The sequence below is a fragment of the Eumetopias jubatus genome, unplaced genomic scaffold (genome assembly GCF_037043125.1).
Source record: "Eumetopias jubatus isolate StellerSeaLion01/CBP00866 unplaced genomic scaffold, mEumJub1_p1.0 scaffold_6, whole genome shotgun sequence".
Lineage (NCBI taxonomy): Eukaryota > Metazoa > Chordata > Mammalia > Carnivora > Otariidae > Eumetopias > Eumetopias jubatus.
Window position 1 is genome coordinate 116,517,034 of NW_028274812.1, and position 22,859 is coordinate 116,539,892.

Consider the following 22,859-nt stretch of genomic DNA (forward strand, 5'->3'; position numbering starts at 1 on the left):
TGTGCCTTATCAAGAATGCTTTATTCTCTGTTGAAAACTACCATATTGTTTTTATATTTTTATTTTGTAAAATCTTGTATTGTGATTTTTTCCTTCTCCAGAAAGACTTGTATTCTGTGTTTGCAAGTCTACCACTCTATTCCCATCCAGGTGTTACAGGGTCTGGATTATTTACACACCAAGTGCCGTATCATCCACACTGACATTAAACCAGAAAACATCTTGTTGTCAGTGAACGAGCAGTATATCCGAAGACTGGCTGCAGAAGCAACAGAGTGGCAGCGATCTGGAGCTCCTCCACCTTCTGGATCTGCAGGTATGTTTTCTCTGAAGACTTTGGTCTCATTAGAAGTTACGAGAAGTTCCAGGGTGGCTCGGTTGGTTAAGTGTCCAACTCTTGATTTCAGCTCAGGTCATGATCTCAGGGTCCTGGGATCAAGCCCTGTATTGGGCTCCCTGCTCTCTCTCTCAGATAAATAAATAAATCTTTAAAAAAAAAACAAAACCTGAGAAGTTCCTATTTTTATTCTATTACCAGGCAGTTAAGTAAAGCATACTCATTTAACGATAAGATACAGTAAGTACTTGTGTGTAAGAAATAGTCTCAGGCTTCAAGACTTTTTTACAAATCTTCAGAATTGCTCTCCTGTAGAAAGAAGTCTAGAAATTGTGTCTTCTGGGTACAGATGTTTTGTATACTATAAAAGCTGATTTATGTTCTTGTTTTAAAATGTTTTCTCTTGTGATTCAATAGCCATTTTTGATGTGTTTACCTCTTACCATGATCATACGTACATGCTTGCTTATAGATCAGTGTGATCTGTGCAGGGGCAAGATAACTTACTATTAAGAACTTGAGTTTAAGCACTGGGGTGGACAGAGCTGGTTTGAATCCTGGCTTCATCATTGGCTGGGTGTTTTTGAGCAAGTGTCTTGACTTCGTTTTCCCTCATGCAGGAGTTCTTGGGGGATTAGTTCCGTGTTAAAGCAGTTAATAGGTTGCCACACAGTATTATGTGCTACAGATGATGGCTATGATTATGATGATTTTTTTTGCCATTTGGGGTATAGATTTTAATTTTAGTAGTTTTATTATATTTGAGGAATTTTTTTTTTTTGAGGGACTTTCTTGATCCTCAAGTTGAAATGTCAATTATCATAGGCTTCCTTTAAAAAGGAAGACTAAAGAAGAGGGGGCTAATGAGAAGTTGTTTAATGGGCATAGAGTTTCATTTTTCCAAAGTGAAAACATTCTAGAAATATTACACAACAATGTGAATATAATTAACACTGTTGAACTGTACACTTAAGAATGGTTCAGAGGGAAATTTCACCTTGTGTGGCTTTTACCACAATTAAAAAAAATTTTTTTTACGGAAGATTCTACCTCCCGCCTAATCTATGCTATGCTATGATACAAATTACTGTATAACTCTTAATGCCATGCTCCTTTTAAAACTGACCAGTGCCAAGGGGAAGAATTAAGAGATGGGGGTTCTTGGTGGGGATGAGGGTATTTTAAGCATACATCGGAATGAGATTTTTGCAGCATTAATAGTGGAAACCAGAAATGGGGACTTTGGCTCCTTGCATATATGGATTTTATCTGGAGAAGAATTTAGTTTATTTACATTTATTTTATGTTTGCCAACTTTTATATGCATTATTCTTTTTTAAAAGATGATACTTTTACCAAAGTTGCTTTTAAAAACAGTAGTTTTCTCTATAACATAAACTTATACGGCTGCTGAATGCCAGGATTCTTACTTGGTTTTCTTTTCTTTTCAGTCAGTACTGCACCCCAGCCTAAACCAGTAAGTATAAGGTGTTTCTATGTTTAATTCTGATCTATGGGCAATGAGCAGGGATTCTTCTGTTAGGGATCACAGTTTGTGTAGAGTTTGAAAACCAAAGAAAAAAATATTCCTGCGCTTCTATATTTTCTCCTACAAATGCCCATGCATCTTTAACAAGTTTGTACCGGTGAGGCTTCTATAAACTTGAGTGTGTCTGAGAGTACAGCAGCCCCACAGATGGCTCAGAGGACCAAAATTTATTGTTTGTTTCTATTTGGTTTCATAAGAGTATCCACATTGTTTAAGTTAATGAGAAACTTAAGTGCTATGTTAGGAAAAGAGTGAAATTTAATTAGGAAATATTAAAGTTAACAGTTATCTCCAACTGGGGGTAATGGATTAGCCACCTGAAGGCTTTATCTGTTTGTAATCTCCGCCCAGGCTGACAAAATGTCAAAGAATAAGAAGAAGAAATTGAAGAAGAAGCAGAAGCGCCAGGCAGAATTACTAGAGAAGCGAATGCAGGAAATTGAGGAAATGGAGAAAGAGTCGGGCCCTGGGCAAAAAAGACCAAACAAGCAAGAAGAATCAGAGAGTCCTGTTGAAAGACCCTTGAAAGAGAACCCACCTAATAAAATGACCCAAGAAAAACTTGGTATAAATAGAGCATACACAAAAATTTACTTTAACATTAATTTATCATTGTTCTATAATATAGTGGTTTCGTGCATACAACACATCTCTGGGGGTGTCCTTATACAGTAAGAGTACAGAACCTTCATAAATGTCAGGCAGGTAATAGTCAAATGTAATTTCTGACTTTTCTATGGAAATGCAACATAGACTTCATTTTGCACTTGAGTAAGGATAAGGAGATCTTTATCCTTCCATAAATAGGTGTTAGATGTTCAATCATGTTTTTATGTCACCCTGTATAAGTTCTAGAAAACGTTTTTAATCTTGTGGAGAAGTTTTTTTGTTCTTTCACTCATACACATACACATACATCCTTTTTGTCTGTTTGTTCCTTAGAAGAGTCAAGTACCATTGACCAGGATCAAACACTTATGGAACGTGGTGTAGAGGGTGGTGCAGCAGAAATTAATTGCAATGGAGTAATTGAAATCGTTAATTATACTGAAAACAGTAATAAAGAAACATTGAGGCTTAAAGAGGATCTACATAATGCTAATGACTGTGATGTCCAAAATTTGAAGCAGGAACCTAGTTTCCTAAGCTCCCAGAATGGAGACAGCAGCACATCTCAAGAAACAGACTCTTGTACACCTGTAACCTCTGAGGTGTCAGATACCATGATGTGCCAGGCTTCACCAAATGTAGACCAGTCATTCAGTGAACAGGACATCAGCCAACTTCAAGAAAGCATTCGGGCAGAGATACCCTGTGAAGATGAGCAAGAGCAAGTACAAAATGGACCATTGGACAACAAAGGTACTTAAACAGACATATTTCCCCCAGTACTCCTTCCCTGAATAGCATATTCATGAATTTCTAGTCCAAATCTACCATTGTTTTTATAAATAAAGCTTCGTAGCAGGTTCCCAAATTACCTTCAATGTGTAAATTTTTAGCTAGTTTCTTGAATTGTATTGGTCATGTAGTGGTGCACAGCACTTCACTTGCTCTGAAGGCAGAAGTAGGTTTTATTGTGTAAACTGAAGGTATTGCTGTATTCTTTTTTTTTTTTTTTTTTGGTACTCTTTTTATCTTACAAAATTTAGTGAGGTTTGCCAGTCGGAGGCCTGGGTATATTGCTTCAGAGAGTTTTATTAACCTTTGGGTATTTCTGTGTTCACTAAACAGTCTTATTAATGATACCCTTTGTCTATAGGGAAATCCACTGCTGGAAATTTTCTTGTTAATCCCCTTGAGCCAAAAAATGCAGAAAAGCTCCAAGTGAAGATTGCTGATCTTGGAAATGCCTGTTGGGTGGTAAGTTAAACTTAGCTTAGTGCTGTGTTTTGAAGTCACTAGGAATGAATGAAAAGTTGAACTTTAATTGTGCTAAGGAAGAAAACATCTGCAGGTCTGTACCTAGATTGCCGGTTAAAATCTTTGAATATTTTTTCACTTTTTTCTTAATCTTCTATTATAGAAAAGTTCAAATATACTTAGAAAAGTAGAGAGAGTGGTATAATAAAACAGCCCCCACTCCCACTCCAGGTACCTATCACCCAGATTCAGGAATATTAACTCCTGGCCAGTCTTGTTTTATCTGTGTCCTAATTCACTTTCGTACTCAATGATGCTTATGTTCATACTTTCCTGTTATTTTCAAAATTGGTATCTAACTTATTAATTGTAAACTTTTAACTCATTTAACATATTTTGGACACTTCTTTGTCAACCAGAAAGTTTTATCAAATTCAGTTGGCTATATAGTATTCCCTAATGTACTTAGTTTTTACACATTTTTGATAGCTCTTTGTGATGAGCATCTTGGCTCATGAATCTTTGTGTGGTTGTCCTTAGGACATGACCTAAACATAGAATTCCTAAGTCAAAAGTTGGGGTGCTTTTTTAAAATGGATTTTTGATGTGTAGTGTCTGTTAATACTGTTGCTTATTACCTAGCTAAGAATTTGGGGGAGGGCATTATTTTTAATGGACACCTCAAAAATCTACAGTAGAATGATTTGCACATAAATGACACTACTCAGAGTCATATACTTTGTAAACAGCAATGTTGAAGATTGCTGAAGCCAAAACTATGCGTTAATGAAACTCCACTTTAATAGGTTTTACGTTTATTTTTATACTTCGAATTCTCTATTCCATATGGCATCCTGTACCTAATGGTTTATACCTTAGAAGGATCTCACTTCTAGGATATTGTGATAACCTTTTAGGAAAAAAAAAAATGAAGTCAGAGCTTAGCACTGACTAGTTAGGAATGGGGAAAAACTTTTCAAGTAATTAGAATTACTCTAATTACTTGTAGTAATTAGAGTAGTAATTAGTAATTACTCTAATTACTCTAATTACCGTACCGTGGTCTGGTCTAGGCCAGCCGGTCTTCACCTGGATGACTGCAGTGGCCTACTCAACTCTCTCCCTTCAGCTGCCCATGCCCCCTACAGACTGTTGTCAACACAGCTATCAGAGTGATCCTTTTAAAAATGTGAGTCGCAGTGACTTCCCTCAAAATGAATGCCAAAGTCTTTACCATGTCCCACACACCACCAAGGAAATAGTGTCCTTCTGCCTGGAATTCTCTTCCCAAGATAATGTGTACAACTCACTCATTTTCTTCAAGTTCCTATTCAGCTGTCATCAGGGAGATCTTCCCCTGAACACCTAACATAATGAGCAAACCACCACTCTCTAAACCCATGCACCTTTATTATATTCATTCATGTATTGTCTCTTTCTTCCTCTCCCCCCTGTTTTTTTTTCTCCATAGCACTTATCACAGTCTGATACTGTATAGTTGTTTGCTTACTATCCCTAAATGTATGTCCCATCACAACAGATTTTTTTGTTCACTGCTGTATCTACAGTACTTAGAACAGAACCCGGTACCTAGGAGGTGCTCAATAAATACTTAAGTAAATGAATTGTGAGAAACTCATTGGCTCTGTCACAGATACCACATGGTACAAACATCAAATGCTTCAAGCTTCTGGGCCTTTGTGTTTAGAACACCTTCCTCCATTATTTTCTTACCCAGTTGGCACACTTCTTTATTCTGCTACAATTTTTCATGTCACTTTTACTACCACAATTACTCTCTCTCTTTTTGTCTGCATGTCTCTTTTTTTATTTTATTTTATTTTATTAAAAGATTTTATTTATTTATTTGACAGAGGGAAAGAGAGCACAAGTAGGCAGATAGGCAGGCAGTGGGAGAGGGAGAAGCAGGCTCCCCGTTGAGCACAGAGCCCGATGCAGGGCTTGATCCCAGGACTCTGGGATCATGACCTGAGCCGAACGCAGACGCCCAACTGGCCGAGCCACCCAGGGGCCCCTCTTCTCTTTTTAAAAAATGTGCCATATGCTAAAATGACTTTACCTTCTTTTCATTCATTCACTCCTTCAGCAAACATTGGCACATGCTCTGACCTTGGTACTAGGACACAGTGTGAACTAGACATCGGCGTCTTGTCCTGCTGGATCCTAGTCATGACTAAATGTCACATCTTGCTGATCTCTGCAGCAGAACAGCATCTGGCATTCAGTAATAAAATTGTATAGGATTTTCAGATTGCTTGATTTTTTTGAAGTATTATATTCTTGTCAGTTATGCATGTATATAGTTTATGTTGATTCAGATATCTGTCCCCTCCCTTTGCCAATTTTTTTACTCCCCACACATCAGTATTTACCTTCATATTGCTAATAAATAACTTGGCTATACTGCTCCCAATTTTTTTTTCCCAATTTTAGGCATTTTACTACAGGATTTACGTACCATCACTGCATCCATCCCCCATGTTCCCAATTTAATATGATTTTGGCTACTTAATCATTCCGTGTTTGCATTATTGGGACCCAGTGCTATCTTAAGCATAAATTGTACTGATTCTTTTTCTGTTTCTGCCTAACACTATGTTTCATTTGCTTAGTCATCTTTGTACTATTTATTAATTAATTCAACCCCACGCTTTCACCCAGTGGTATAAATACGTATACTTTAATGCATACAGCTACCTTGAGTACTCTTTCAACTTCTTCCCGAAGAGCTCTATCTGGAACCTGGAATCTTCTAACCTGCGTTCACCTGTTGGATTGCCCCGGAGGCCTGTGGCATTACCACCATTCAGATTTCCTTTCACCATCATCCTGGAGATTATGTTTACTCTCTCTTTATATTCCCTACTTTCTGTCTCTTTGATTTTCTTTCTTGGTTTACTGTAAAATGATTGTTTTCTTTGTGGTTTTTGTTTTGTTTTGTTTTGGAGTATATACAATTTGTAGTAGCTTCCTAAGAAGGGGTGTGTGAGACTGGGAGGGGGGCACCTTGCGTCTGCTAATGTCTCTGTCCTACTTTCACACTCAGTTGGCTGCATGCAAAGTTTTAGGTTGAAAACAATTTTCCTTCAGAATGTTTGTCATTGCTCTATTATCTTCTAGTTCCCTGACTTGTTGCTGCTAAAGACCATTGCCATTCTGATTCTTGATCCCTTGTATGCAGCCTTTTCCCTTGTGAAAGTCTCTAGGATCATTATTTCACAGTGCTATGCCTCACTTGGGTTTGTTTTTTATCCATCAGATTAAGGACTTGGTGTGCACTTTTTTTTTTAAGTTTATTTATTTATTTAAGCAGTCTCTACACCCAACATGTGGCTTGAACTCACAACCACAAGATCAAGAGTCAAGCTCTTGCAACTGAACCAGCCAGGCACCCCTGGTGTGCACTTTTAATTTTGAAACTCTAGTTCTTTGGTTTTGACTTTTTCTTTGTTCTTTGGTTGGTTGGCTGGTTGGTTGGTTGGTTGGTTGGTTGGTTGGTTGGTTGGTTTTATTTCCTTTCTGTCCTCTAGCTCTGAAGTCTCATTATTCAAATGTTAGACCTCCTGTGCACATATTATCTTAACCTCTCTCCTATTTTCTGTCATTTTCTTTTTGCTTTATTTTCTGGGCTATTTCTTGACTCGTTATTATAAGCTTTATTTTTTCTCATTTCTCTCATTACATTTTTACTTATCAAGAGTTCTTTGGTTCTCTGATTATCTCTCAGAGGATATAATTTACTATCTCATTTTTGACATTTTTTCTTCCTATGTGTTGTCAGTTGCCTTCTTCTGCAGGAAAACAGGGGGTTCAACATGCAGTTACATAGTCACTTAACTTTCCTGTTTTCAGAATTTTACTCTCCCCTCAATCATGTGGCGCATCCTTCAGAGATCCTATTTTACCCACTCCAGAGAAAACCTCCAAATGCTCTGTCTGACCAGGGAAGAAGCTGTTAGATTGCATCATGCCCTGTGTTCTGGAGCTCTGTTTCTTTAAAAGATGTTGTTGTTGTAAGATTTATTTAGTTGTTTTAAGATTTTATTTATTTATTTTAGAGAGCACACTAGAGAGCACAAGGTGGGGGGGCGAGGGACAAGCAGACTGCCCGCTGACCTGGGGCTCGATCTCAGGGTTGTGAGATTGTGACCTGAGTCAAAACCAAGTCAGATGCTTAACTGATTGAGCCACCCAGGCATGCCATCTTTAAAAGATGTTTAAAGCAGTGTTTCTGGGTTAAATCCCACCCTCACTTGCAGTGATACCCGACCGACACTGCCAAACCCCAAGCCCTGAGGCAAGGAGTACTATGTATGGTTTACATCCCAGCGCTTCTCAGCTTTCACCAGTGGCGTATTCAGTTTTCCTGGATCCACTAAGGTGTTTATCAGTGATCTGTTTTTAAACCTGTAAATTTTACTGCTCTAAATTTATTGCTGCTTTGTCATTCTGTGTCAGTTTATGCTTTAAAAAATTAACACTGAATTCTTAACTAAGGTGGAGTTTTAGGAGTGAGTGGATGTGTGTGTTTGTATCTGATCCACCTTCTTTACTTTTGCTGATTCTTGACCTCATCATTTACAGCATCTTTTTAAGGCAGTAGTGAGGCACAGGGAGTAAAGACAACACCCTTGAATATCATGTCCGTTTTTCTAGATGTATCACTGAAAAGGATGTCTGGACCCAGTTCTAAATGTGTGTGTGTGTGTGAGAGAGAGAGAGAGAGAGAGAGAGATCCCACACCAAGCAATTGGACACTAGTCTGAGAGTTCAACTCAATTCTGACATTATCTACCTGGAGAAAAGTAAGATTCCACAGATTAAGGGCTCAGTCCCACAAGACCTCCCTCCACTTCAGATGCCAGTTGCAAGTCCAAGTTACCTTTGCTTCTCACCAACCAGCTATAAATTGGAGGTTCCAACAACCCCCTCCACTTCAGGATGCCAATCACACATCCAGATTATCACCTGTACTTCTGACCAACTGGCTATAAATCAGAGATTCCACAGCCCTTTCCTTGGGTCTGATTGATTTGCTAGAATGACTAACAAAGTTCGGAAAAGCCCGTTTAATCACTACATTGCTGACTTATTACAAAGGATATTAGCCAGAGAAGGAGATACATAGGGTGAGGTCTTAAAGGAGCTTGTCGTCATGGAGCTTGCAAGGGCCTGCCCCAGTGGCATGTGGAAGCTTCCCAAACCCCCTCCTTTTGCATTTTTATGGAGGCTTCATTACATAGGCATGACTGATTAACTTACCATTAGTGATTACCTCCCCAGAAATCAGAGACTAGGAATTTTCAGTCCCACCCTCTGTTCATGGTTAGTTCCTATAGCAACCACCCCCCCATCCTTAGGTGCTTTTCAGAAGTCAGCTCATTAACATAAACTCAACTGTGGTAGAAAGGGGTTTATGAATAATAAGACACCCTAAGTTTTACCTTTACAGCTCTGAAGTATTTTCAGGAACTGAGGACAAGAGACCACATATACAAATATACTCCCTTTTGCTCTTACTGCTCCAGAAATTCCAGGATTCCAGGGGTTTAGGGAGTTGTAGCCAAGAAGAGTGGATAAAGACCAAATACAAACACATACACACACACACACACATATACACACACGAAAAATGCATTCTGCATGACTCATACACCTGAATGTATATGTGTTACAGTATCATAATCCCCTGCAGTACATGTTCACTTCAAACTGAATATTTGAGCCCATTGTTTTCCTGTAAATCCACTTCCCTAAGTCTCTCACACTCTGTTTTTGTCAGCAAACAGCTGACACATTAGGCCTGTGCCACGGAGTTCCTTTTGGCTGTTCCTGCTGTCTCCCACATATAGCCATTGAATTTTGAAATTCCGCTTATTCTTTCTTGGCTCTCCTTGAATTTACTCTTCCCTCTCCTATTTCCGCAATCAGTGTTCAGATTTTCATTCCTGGCCACCAACCAGAAAATGACTGGAATGATGTCCTCGGATGTCTTGTCATTCTTCCTACAGCACACTCCTGTGCATTAACATGGAGCGGTGCCGAATGAAATCCAGACTCTTTATCCTAGCAACTAGCTGTATGTGGCTTTAGCACATGTCTTCTGGCCTTTGTTGGTGATGCTCTGTCTACCAGGAGTACAAAAGTGGCGCTTTTTGATCAGTCTGTGTCCCTTTGGAGCTCTGGTCAACACTGGTTTTCTACCTGAAGCTTTCTCTGCCTAATATTTCCTCTTCACAAATGTTCTTCCTTGGGGCATCTGGCTGCTCAGTTGGAGGAAGATGCGACTCTTGATCTTGGGGTCATGAGTTTAAGCCCCACATTGGGTATAGAGATCACTTAAATAAAACTTTAAAAACAAACAAAAACGGATGATCATCCTTGTTTTTGAATTCCAGTAGGATTAGAGAATCATCCTCCATGCTTTTTTGTTTACACGTTTCTTAATATTATCTGGATTTTGTTTTGTGTCCATGACTCATTCTAAGCTTTTTTTCTGCAGTATTTTTTATTATGGCCATGGCCAACTTCAAACCTATACCAAAGTAGAGAAAATAGAACACTGAAACCCTGTGTCATTATACTAGCATCACCCAGTTATTATCAGCTCATTGCCAGTCCGTTTTCATTTATATAGATATAGATATAGATATATATCACCCACTCTGCCACCCACTCCACATTATCTTGAACTATATCCCAAATATCTTATTTTCATTCCTAAATATGGCTTTCTAAAAGATGATTCTTTCAGGTAACCATGACACCGTTGCTACACCTAAAAAGTTGGCAATTCTCCAATATCAAGTATTCAGTCTATTTTACCAGTTACCTTGTAAATACTCTTTTGTTTGAAATAGGATCCAAATAAAATCCATGAATGCAAAATCGGGTACTATGTCTCTTAAATTGCTTTTATTATAGTTTTTCCCTTTTCTTCCCATACAATTTATGTGTTAGAGATTCCGATTGTTTTGCTGATTGCATTCCCATGGTACTTAACATGGTCTCTGTTTCCCCAAGAATCATGTTTGAGTTTTTTGGAGGAGTGAGGGGGATGGAGGAGAATGGGGGCAAGAATTCTTTATAGATGGTGCTTGTAAGTTTCTTGAAACTTGAAGCCTAATCTTTTATTTCTTCATAATGAGCACATAACAAGGAAAGTTTGAATTGAACCTAAATTGGTGTCATTTATTTGTTGACATGCTTACTAACTACAGACAAATGACCAGCTTAATTTTTGCTTGGGGTTAATAGTTTTCCATTTCTTAAAAAGCGATTGTTATTCCCAAATCTGTGTATCTATATTAAGGTTAAATTTATATGTTTCCAAAAATAATTTGTAGTAGACAGCATATTAAAGCAAAGTACTATTTGGAGCTAATAGCATCAAACTGATACTTTTAGGAAACTAGCTAAATGAAGACTGGTTTGAAGCAAACTTAAAAGATTTATTTTAATTTTTTTTTCATGATTTGTTACTTTTTAGAATAAGTGAATTTTAAAGTACTGTTTCCTTCTCCATTTACTCAGCACAAACATTTCACTGAAGATATTCAAACAAGGCAGTATCGCTCCTTGGAAGTTCTGATAGGATCTGGCTATAATACCCCTGCTGACATTTGGAGCACAGCATGCATGGTAATGTTTTTTCCCCCCTTGACCTTCACTGTTTGCTAATTTCAGTAGACCAGCAAATTTACAAACAGGAAAAGAAATTTTTTTGTGATGTACCACTGGCACTCTAAATCTTATGTCTGAAGAGGTAGGAATTCAAAAGCTAGTTAAAAACATCTGGCGTCCTGTGGCACCTGGGTGGCTCAGTCGGTTAAGTGTCCAACTCTTGGATTTCGGCTCAGGTCATGATCTCAGGGTTGTGAGATCGAGCCCCCAAGTTGGGTTCCATTCTGGGCATGGAGCCTGCTTGAAATTCTTTCTCTGTCCCAAAAACAAAAGCATCTGGCATTCCATTTTGTTGTGCCAAATTGCTATTGGTTGAAGGCACCAAATGTTTCTTAGTATGGGCTTCAGTGGAGGGGATTAAAATAACTGCTCTAAGGTGGTGCCACTTTTGATTAGGAGATTACCAGTACCCTTGCCCTTTCAGCTCTGATCTGTTTTCAGATTAGGGAAACCCCTGGAAACTACTTCATTCTGTATAGTTTGACAGTTCCTCAGGAATCTTTGCACCTCAAAAGATGTGAAAGCCCAGCCATCCAAAGAGTCTTAAATTGCTGCTTTGCCTCTGTCAGACAAGTACTCAAGTAGTCAGATTCAGTTGATACTGAACGGTTTCCCACAAGTAGCCTTTGTTGGAATGTGTTATTTTGTTTCCCGAAATGGAGTGTACTCTTCAATTTGTAATTGTGTGTTTCTTTACTTGTTTCTCTCCTACTAGGTTGTAAGTACCATGCTAACAGGAGCCTTGTCTGTGATGTATAGCTAAGTGTCTGGGTCAGGGCCTGGCACAATCTGAGTGGGTGCTTACAGGGCGATTCTAGTGCTAACTACCCAGAGTTTTGACAGACTTCACAGGTTAAGGGCATAGTTTCCCAGGAGCCTCCTCCCTTCAGACACCAGCTGCAATCTCTGGAGTCCACAGGCCACCTGCATTTCTGACCATCTGGCTACAAGGGGAGGTTCCATTATCCTTTCAGATTCAGTAACTTACTAGAATGACTCACAGAACTTGGGAAAGTGTTAAACTGCTATTGCAGTTTTGTCATAAATCAAAGAGTTGGACACTTAACTGACTGAGCCTCCCAGGTGCCACAGAACACCAGATGTTTTTAACTAGCTTTTGAATTCCTACATATCAGAACCAGTCAAATGAAAATATGCATAGGGTGAGGCCTAAGAGGGTCACAAAGGTGAAGTTTCTGTGTCCTTAGGACATGTCACTTTCCCAGCACATCAGTGTGTACCACCAGCCAGGGAAGTTCACACGGGCTTCAGGTGCCAATTTTTTATTGAGGTTTCATCACTTAGGTATGATTGAATGAATTGTTGCTCGTGTGGTTGAGCTCAGTCTCCAGCCCCCTCTCCTTCCCTGGAGGTTAGGATAACACTGGCTCAAAGCCCCAATCCTCACACAGTTGGGTCTTGTCCAATTAGAGGCATATCCAGCCCTTCTCTAAAAACTGTCTAGGGAGCCCACCACCATGAGTCCTACCTCATTGGTGTAATGATAAGGCGGTAGGGGTCCAACGTGAATGACAGAAGACATCATCACTTGGAAATGCCAAGCTTTTAGAGTCTTCCTCTCAGGAAACAGGAACAAAGACCAAACAAATTCTTTATTATATAGCAGTACTTAATAAATTTTGGTGGACCATCAAGTGAGTAAACTAAACCAGAAACTATTACACTGTCATTTCAGTTAACATTTTTCACAGTCACCTTGGGGGAGAACTTGAGAAACTACAAACTAGTAGAAACCCCATCCTATTTTAGGTCATAGATTTCTTGAGACCCACATTCCTAAAAAACTTTGTCTTCCAGAGGTAATAGAGTTAAAACTGTGTTAATATGGCATGACCTCGTAAATCACTGTGTTATGGCATATCAGCGGTCTGTTAAGATGGTGGACTATGTGAAATGTAAGGTTTGGTACTGTGTGCACAAGATGAAAGAACATTGGAATAAAATCTAAATTCTTTCTTGCCATACTTTAAAGCTTTGTATTTTGGGGAATTAGATTTGCTAGAGAAAATAAGCGATAGAGATGCCACCAGCTACAAAATATAACTAGTTTATAGATGACATCTGAGTTATTATGATGTGGTTCTTAGTAGTGGGTTAATTGTTTGGGGGCAGTAGGTCCTGCTTGCTATTGAGTATATTAATACTAAGGCAAAAAGGTAAAAGGGGAATTAACCTTGCCCCCTGTTTGGACCAGCTCACATGTAGGAATTTTCTTGACCGAGGAAGGGAAAGCACTTATCTGACATGAGACAGTATCATGAAAATTTGAACCCCCCTTTGTTCCCTTAAGTTTCTCTTATTTTGCTAATAGACATAGAAATGTTGCTTTCCATTTAGCCATAACCAGAAAGTAAAAATAAATCCTGTAATATCAGAAGTATCTGGAAAGATGGATCATCCTGCATCCAATGCAATTAATTGATGGAAAGATTGGAGCCCTTTCTGAGAGATGGAGATTGCCTGCCACCTTAGTGATTGAGACTACCAAGGTAGATGGCAGTTATAAAAAGGGAGTGTTCTGTGAAGGCCATTTTAGAGTGGATAACGAGTAGATGTTTTTAAATCCTCCATTCTGTAGATTTTGACAAATGTATAATGACTTGTATCTAACCACTGTAGTATCATACAGAAGAGTTTCACTGCCCTAAAAACCCTCCAAACTGCTTATTCACCCCTCCTCCTCCACCCCCAACACCCGGCCACCACTGGCCTTTTTCTTGTCTGCAAAGCTTCGCCTTTTTCAGAATGTCCTAGAGTTGGAATCATAAAGTGTGGAGACTTTCCAGTAGGCTCCTTTCACTTCATAATAATTCATTTAAGGTTTGCCTATGTCTTTTCATGACTCGATAGCTCTTTTCCATTTTTAGCACTAAATAATATTGCGTTGTGTGGATACATACCAGCACACTGGATTTCACAACTGATGTTGCCTCTGGTTGTCAGCATGACCCTGACTGTGACAGAACAGGCTCTTTGGTCAGTGTGAGGCCAGCACAGGAGTGGCAATCAGGAACCCTGGATTCTAGGATGGGCTTTCTTGCCTGTCCGTTTGGGTTACAGTTCCTCATCTATAAAGGGAAGGGTGTTCAACTAAGTGTTTTGTTTGTAACTAGAGCTGCTGCTGGTTTTCACTTCTGACGTGATTGTTTGGTTTGGTTTTTATTCTTCTGCTGTTATCTTACTTACAAAATTGTAACTACTAGCAACTATCATATATGTTCCAAAAAATAAAGTTCTCTCAGAGAACTTGAGGTAACTAGTTATAAGTGTGTAGGTGAAAAAATTTAGAAAATAATTAAAATCTTAGAAAATTTTATTTCCTCAAATTTTAATTTCAGTGTTTTTACTGAACTCCCACTATGAGGCTTTTGAAAAAGTACTGGTTTCAGAAGAGATTAACAAATTTTGATGAATGAGAATCACAGTTTGTTTCTTTTCTGCTTTGGGACTATAAGCCTCAGGATGATTAGAGGGTAGATCTCTGTGCAAGTACCAGCTTCAGTTTCATAATGAACTGCCAGAATATAAAACCAGCTATGCCTGGTCCGGGATAGTACAGTTCAGGTAATAAAAGCTGTCCTCTCGTGAAACTGCAGAAGCTGACTTCTGGCAAGCCACTGAGACCTAAATCTAGGACTGAATTAGAGAGTGTGCTCTGGATTGTGGGGCCCCACCCCACAGTTCCTGAAATTGTCTGGACCATTGACTTAATCAAAATTGACCTGTGACTGGCATTTGACTAACAACTGTACTTTTATAACAATATGGTCCTTTATAAAATTGCTGTTACATTACTTATTTTAAACCCATTTTTTAATCAGTGAAAGGTTAATATAGCCCTGTCACTCAGATGCTGCCTTTCCATAACGCTTGGCACGTATTCTAAAGGAAATCACTTTTTCATGCTTCTTGAACACTGTTTACAAGAGGTTTTTGTGTAGAAGACATGTGCCTTTCTTTTCCTGGTAGGTGAATGCCAAACCTGCCAGTCACATAAAACATGAACGGCTCTTGACTGCATTTACACTTAATCTTTTTCTGATTTTCCTATAGACCTAGGAATTGGGGATTCTACTGGACCCGTTTAGGGAGTGCTTTCCAAAGCAAAACTTAAAAATATACTTTTTGCCAAATAATTAAGTCCTAGGTAGAGAGATGTCTATCTGAGTTTTTTGGTTTTGATTTTGTGTACAGAATCTTAATTTCTAGCCATGTAAAATTATGACAAGAAAATAAGACCTGCTCTTCTCACGAATAATTTAATAACTTAGAATCACCTTAATATTCACATGTGGCCCTCTCTAAGCAAAAAGAGAAATTCAAGAGAGCTGAATTGCTGATAGGGAGATGGAGTGGAAGAATCCATATGTTGATGTTAACAGTTTTTGCTGTTTTCCTGCTCCATTTTTCTAAGAAACAGGTGTGGAAGGAAAACTCCTTAGGAATAATCGCAGACATTGTTTTAAATGATCATCTGCAGCTTTTTCAAAGAAGAAAAAAATTACTTCATATTGAGCCACATAGTAAGCAATAAGCTTCCCAAAGGCTGCTTTTTCGGTTGTTTTGTTTTGTTTTAATGCTTTCATATGCTGTCCTCTTTTTCTTAGGCCTTTGAACTGGCCACAGGCGACTATTTGTTTGAACCTCATTCAGGGGAAGAGTACACTCGAGATGAAGGTGAGTCTCCTTAACTGAGGATCTCTGTGCATGGTCGTTAACACTTTCCACGTGTGGCTAACACGGTTTGTTAGTACTGAAGAGCTTAGTCTTTTTAGTGTGCTAAGAATATATAAATCCCAGAAAAGATAGAAATATAGAATGTTTTATGTTAAGTATTAGATACACTAGATATTTTATAATAGCTATTAAAGAACATATAAGAATTAGAGAAAAGCCACAGTTGGTTAAACTAAAACTTGTATTTGCCGGGTAATTTCTTCTAAAACATCTGGTTATCTTCATTTCTGTATAAATCAGTGATTCATTCTTTACCCACTTTCAATTACCTGTTCATCAGCTTGTTGCTCACTTATGCCTGCAACTTTATTTGGAAGTCAGTAATTTTATATGCAGACTGCTTGAGTGGTGTTTGTGAATGCAGGCACTATATCCTATTTGTATAAATTCTACAATTTTTAGCATTTTTCCCTTTCTAAAAATTAAAGCCATACTTTTTTCTTTGTAAATGATACTAACATTTAGAATTCCATTTTAAAACAGTGTTATTGGGTCTCCTGGGTGGCTCAGTTGGTTAAGTGTCTGCCTTTGGCTCAAGTCATGATCCCAGGGTCCTGAGATCGACCTCTGCATGAGGCTCCCTGCTCAGCGGGGAGCCTGCTTCTCCCTCTGCCCCTTCCCCTGCTTGTGTTCTCTTGCGCTCTCTCTCTGTGTGTGTGTCTCTCTCTCTCTCTCAGATAAATTTAAAAATCTTTAAAAAAAATAAAACAGTGTTATTGATTTACATTTTGTGATAGCTGATGGGAAAGGCCCAAGCTGTCAGTTGCTCCATCTGAGAGGCTGTGAAAGCACACAACTGAATATGTGATTTTTTTTTTTTTATCATGGTGATGTCCAAATAACTTAGATAATAATGTGAATGAAAGAACAATTAAACGTTTTACCTTCTTTATTATACAGTTTCAGCAGGTTTTGCTTTCAGGATTAATGGGGATTACTTTGAGAGAGCACTAGCAAGGTACCCTCCCAATGTTTAAAATATGTCCTTTACTTTCTGTGCTTTCCTCAGTTCTTAGGGGAATCAGGTTTTGTTCTCTGTGGAACCAAGAATGCTCTCCATTTCTTAAACCACGGTCCCTTGGGATATTAATAGGCAATGTTAGTAGGGCCTGCTGATACTCCTAACACATACTGTTTGGAAAAAGTTACGCTAATTCCGATCACCAAATGCCTATTTCAGTGGGTACAGTTTGGATGTGTTTTCTATGTAAGCCCTTTTAAGAATATATGTAATTACTATCTATGTACACACTTAATTTTCCCTAACCTCTGCTGCTTTTTTTGCCAGTTGTAAGTTTGGGGCTTTGAACTTTCTTAGAAATGCCCTGCTATAACTGTTTGAGCATGTAATTGACTTTTTTCTCTTTACTTTCCTAGATTCCCTGTAAATAGTGTGTGGTGCAGAACACATATAGCAGCTGGAATTACACTCTGTAGGGTCTTATGCTACCAAAATGTATATAAAAAGTCCCAAGTAAGGGTCAAGGGAGAATTGTCTATTCTAGATATTTAGATCCAAATTTTATTTCTTCCTATACTAGTCAGCACTAATAAGTCCTTAGTTGAAACTTCAGACTACTGCAGTTTGGTCCATAAGAGCAGAAAAAAAGCAAACCCATATCCCCTAGCTAGGATATGCATAGTTTGTTATAAGTCATGGTAGGGCTGGGGCCTACCTAAGAAGCATTTTTTCTGATGTTATTGATGTTCTACAGCTCTAACTCGGAATAATACTTGATAATTTTGCCTATCAGGTATATCAGTCCTATGATTAATTGATAAACCGGAGACAGGCTGCTGGAATTAAATGTAAAATAACTCATTCAAGAGAAAAATAATTGGGGCGCCTGGGTGGCTCAGATGGTTAAGTGCCTGCCTTTGGCTCAGGTCCTGATCCCAGGGTCCTGGGATCAAGCCGCGCATTGGGCTCCCTGCTCCGCGGGAGGCCTGCTTCTCCCTCTCCCACTCCCCCTGCTTGTGTTCCCTCTCTCGCTGTGTCTCTCTCTGTCAAATAAATAAATAAAATCTTTAGGAAAAAAAAAAGAAGAGAAAAATAATTCCTTGATATAGGAAAAACATTAAAAGAACCAATATTTCACTTGGAAGTTTATAGTAAGATAAACTGTAGTCTCATTTCTACAAAGACATTTATTTGCAGGTTTTGCCTAAAATGGGCAAAAATTTCATGGTGGCTAAGTCTTGTTAGAAAACCATAAATTCAGTCAAAACTGCCAGAAGGTTGTAGTGACTTGATGAACGTAAAGCTGTTTTAAAATGACAGCACTGAGTCCTTTACTTGAGAAATAGATAGGACCTGAGACCGTCACAAATTCCCAGATATATTGATGTCTCTGGCATATTATTATTATTCCCCTGTAAGGTGATATTATTGGAAAGGTTATAGTCATTCCTTTTGACCTTAACGATTCTGTAACTACAGGATTAAGGTCATTTATAAAGCTCTTTTGTGGCTAACAGCCATCGCTTTTTAAAATTTCTTCTTATTCTTAGTTGCTGTCACCTGCAGAGTAAAAAGGTAGTAGAGTTGCCTGTGAATGTGGATGCTGCCTGGTCCCAGGCTCCCCGCGTGGTGCATACTTTGCTGGCAGTGCTCACAGTCCGTATTCATGCTGTGACCGTTACAAGGCAGTGCTATGATATGGGTATCTTTTAGTGGCCTACAGAAGTCAAGTAGCTGTATTTTAAAATGTCTGTACCAATTTCTACTTTGAAAGTGTGATTTATTTTAAATGGCTCTCAACTACACATGATAAGGTGTGGGTTCATTTTGAATTCTAGCTCCTGGTTAGCCCTATACCTTCAAGTAGGCCATTTATTCTCTCTGAGGTTCTGTTTTCTCATCATTAAAATGGGATATCTGTTAATTTTGACCTGTTCTACAGGGTGATTGTAAAAACTCAAATAATTGTATGTGAGTGCTTTAATTGTTGTGAACTTTGTTAAATAAAGTGATGTTATTACTACTTGAAACCCAGAGCAGTACCATAAATAAATAAGTCTCTAAAGCATATTGGTACAGTTTTTTACCTTATCTGAAAAACCCACCTGAATCTAGATGTATAGACAAAATAGAAGTAAAGGTATAGATAAGCCTCCAGACTCTAGAGTGGGACTTGCCAGCTACTATCAGGTGACCAACCACCTGAAACAATTCTTGACCTTCCCAGTCTCCCCTGACGTATCCTTGGTTATATTTGTAGTTACTCTTAAACAGCTAGGCCTGAAAAAGCTATTCATTAAAAAAAAAAAAAAAAAAAACCTCTTTTACAGCTTGTCCTTGATCCTGTTCTTCTTACCCTTCTATTTTAGACCACATTGCGCACATTATAGAGCTGATAGGCAGAATTCCAAGACGCTTTGCCCTCAGTGGGAAATATTCACAGGACTTCTTCAACCGCAGAGGTAGTATTATTAACATGAGTTTTCATCTAGGCCCCAGGGATACAACTTCAGGAAGCAGAGCATTCACACCAAGATTGTTTTTAATTATCACTCAAGTCCCACTGGAGTGGGCGCCTGATTTATTTATGGTTTTCTGGATTCTCCATTAGATGGATAGAGTCCTCTTCCTATTTAGGACAGAAAGCAAGGCTGAAATGTTTTACAAAGAGGTGTGCATGCTACTCTTTCTGCCATTTTCTAGAACTGCATTTGTTACTCCTGTTATGTATGTCTTTTTTTTCCCCTCTCCTGAAATGTTTGAAACATACAGATCACATTGCATTGATCATAGAACTTCTGGGGAAGGTGCCTCGCAAGCTCATTGTGGCAGGAAAATATTCCAAGGAATTTTTCACCAAAAAAGGTAAAATGAATGTGTTTGTTCCCAGCCATTAAGGGGGCAAAGTGTTTAAAAGTGAAGAGGTAAGTACAGTCAGGTACATGTTCCCAACACCTACAGAAGAATGGTCCTGCCTTGGATGCTGAGCTATAACAGCAGAGAGGTGAAATAGTGTGGTCAAAAGCAGAGACTGGAGCCACACTATCTGGGTTCAAATCCCAGCTGCTACACAACCTCAGTCTGCTGATTTCTAAATGGGGATTTTAAGTGTTTACTTCACACTAAATAAGTTGCTGTGTATATAGTACCTGCCACATAACTGGTTGATTACTCCTACTGCAGTACTTCTGAAAAATGGGCAGATTTTTGCTATCATTTGATCTAAGAACTGCCTCTGTCAAAGGGCAAGTAGCTTAGTTTAAGCTTCCTAAGGGCAGGACTCACTCATCTGGTAGCCCAGTGACACCTAATGTAGTCACTTAAGCACATCAGTCCTACAAATTAACTTTACCCTTTGCAGTTTTATAAGTTTATGTTATCACCGATTAGTGAAAGAAAGAAAGATAATACTCTCACCTGAAATTTTGACTCAGTAATATATGTTGGCATAGTTAAGTGTGTATTTCTTATGCATCCAAATAAAATTTTAAAAAGCTGAAATTTGAAAACCTGACCTAGGAGGGACTAGAAGGGGACTAGAAAGGAGGGACCTTCTTTCCCTGTTTGCCATGGTTCCCTTTTTCCTCACAACCTCTACACTTGACAGCAAGCATCCTCAGAAGCATTTCTTAATGTTTTTTTTTGGCAGGAAAATAGTGAAGTGTTTCATAGGAGTTCCTCCTTGTGCAAAGACCAATTAATGGCCTGTGTATACTGAGGGGGTAATTAATCAGGCACTCGCTGCCCACAGAAAGAGACTTCAAATAAGTGTTGTGTAAGTTAAAATGGTTATGGCAAAGAAGCAAGAATTAGAATGACATTTTAGAATAGTACAAAGTGTTGATGTAGCTATATCTGAAAGCTGTATGGGGTTTGTTGTTTTAGTCTTGTTGCTTTTATACAGAATGGACATGGTGTTAGCTCTTTATTTTTAAATTACTGCCTTATTTGGAAGCAACATTTACTAGACTGTTAAGCCAAAAAAAAAAAAAAAAGGTAAATTGTTCTTGGTATGTGATGATAAACTATCTTTGAACACCACATGAGACCATGTTGCATATATAGGCATTTAATATTCATTTTAGTGAATACCTAGTTCCTGCTAGGTCTTATCCAGTTTGACTGGGACAAAATATCCTAGAATGGTGGAGCAAACAAATTCAGATTTTAGGCCCTCACAGAAAATGGAGACACTTCCAAGGAATGTGTTAAAGAAGAGCTTTGTGAATGGAAAAGGATTAGATTCTGATGGCAAAATTTGGTTCTTTATAGAGCACCTGGATTAGTTCCTGGATTTCCACAAAAGGATCTTGTCACTTGTCAGTGGCGGTCAGTTTCTTTTGTATTGTCTTTACCGTAGGTGACCTGAAGCACATCACGAAACTGAAACCCTGGGGCCTTTTTGAGGTTCTAGTGGAGAAGTATGAGTGGTCTCAGGAAGAGGCAGCTGGCTTCACGGATTTCTTACTGCCCATGTTGGAGCTGATACCCGAGAAGAGAGCCACTGCTGCCGATTGTCTCCGGCACCCTTGGCTCAACTCCTAAGCCCCAGCCCAGCACCGCAGCAGAGATCACATGCTGACCCTCGCCCCTCCCTGCCAAGCATTTCCCTCTTCCCTTTTCAGGGTGAAGCTCTTCCTTCAAGGGTTTCCTAGGTTTTTTGTTATTGTGGGGTTTTTTGTTTTGTTTTGTTTTGTTTTGTTTTTTTAATCCAACATGTTCATTTGGGTCTGCTTACTTGACCCTGTGGAGATTCCCCCACAGCCATTGGGCATCCTAGGTGAATTTGGCTTTGATTGGGCTCTGCCAAAGACTAATATACTAAAATGTGAAACAGCCTCTCACCCTGTACCCTTGTGTTTTCATTAAAACACCCTTTAAATTATAAGCATCCTTTTTAAAAAGAGCTATGAAGATGATGAGCTCATCCTTTTATTCACTGACTCTAAGAGTCAAATTTTCTAGTGCATCTCCTATTGCCAGCATAAGGATGAGAAAGGGAAAGGGTGTTACTTCTGTGTACAGCAGAGACATTAAACTTGCTGTATCCAGGCTGCATCATCTTCCTGGATTGTTTCTGTTGTTCTCTATGTTCACATTTTGTCCCATGACTTTGAAGTGAGTATCTTTTTAAATGAGCTGTATCAACACCAAATTTGGATACCATTTTATCACTGTTCAAAGCACTATCGAATTCCTTTCATCATCCCATAACTCTAAGATCCTTGAATCTTTGGCCTGATTTTTGGTGGAAACAGACACAACCATTGACTAGTGATTTCTTCAGAACTAGATGTTCTGCAAAAACAGTCCTTTCCTATGTATCATCTGTCACCCTAACTGCAGAGTTATTTTGATTGGCTGTTTTGGTTTTTGTTGTTTTAACCCCTGGCTGGCACTTTACTCATTGCACTTGAGTTTACTGCCCCATAATTAAAGAATTCAGGATGACTCCAGAAAGGAGATCTGGGTTTCAGAGATTTCCCCTCTAAGAAGAAAATGTCCTAGAATTCCCAGTTCTTTTCCAGTCAGTCCCCTACTTCTATTTACAGCTTTTTCCTTACCTTGTCCAAAATTTAACCTTGAAGCAGTTTTCTTCTGTGGCTTTACCATTCTCATTTTCTCAGAGGCTTCAGGTCTTAAATGAAATCTCAGCATAAAAGAGCCAAGGGGAAGGGTGGGGGGAT

The 22,859-nt window shown here is 38.8% G+C and overlaps 1 protein-coding gene across 1 annotated transcript in view; it reads left to right on the plus strand.

The window, feature by feature from the left end:
• SRPK1 (SRSF protein kinase 1) overlaps positions 1-22,248 on the plus strand; it is a 78,319-nt gene extending 56,071 nt beyond the window's left edge. The window contains 9 exon segments of the mRNA XM_028120564.1: positions 151-316; positions 1,789-1,814; positions 2,238-2,451; positions 2,829-3,248; positions 3,649-3,749; positions 11,304-11,411; positions 16,082-16,151; positions 19,945-20,037; positions 21,533-22,248. Of these exon segments, the coding sequence (XP_027976365.1) occupies positions 151-316; positions 1,789-1,814; positions 2,238-2,451; positions 2,829-3,248; positions 3,649-3,749; positions 11,304-11,411; positions 16,082-16,151; positions 19,945-20,037; positions 21,533-21,717 (1,383 nt within the window). The 3' untranslated portion in view covers positions 21,718-22,248.
• The last annotated feature ends 611 nt before the right edge of the window (positions 22,249-22,859 follow it).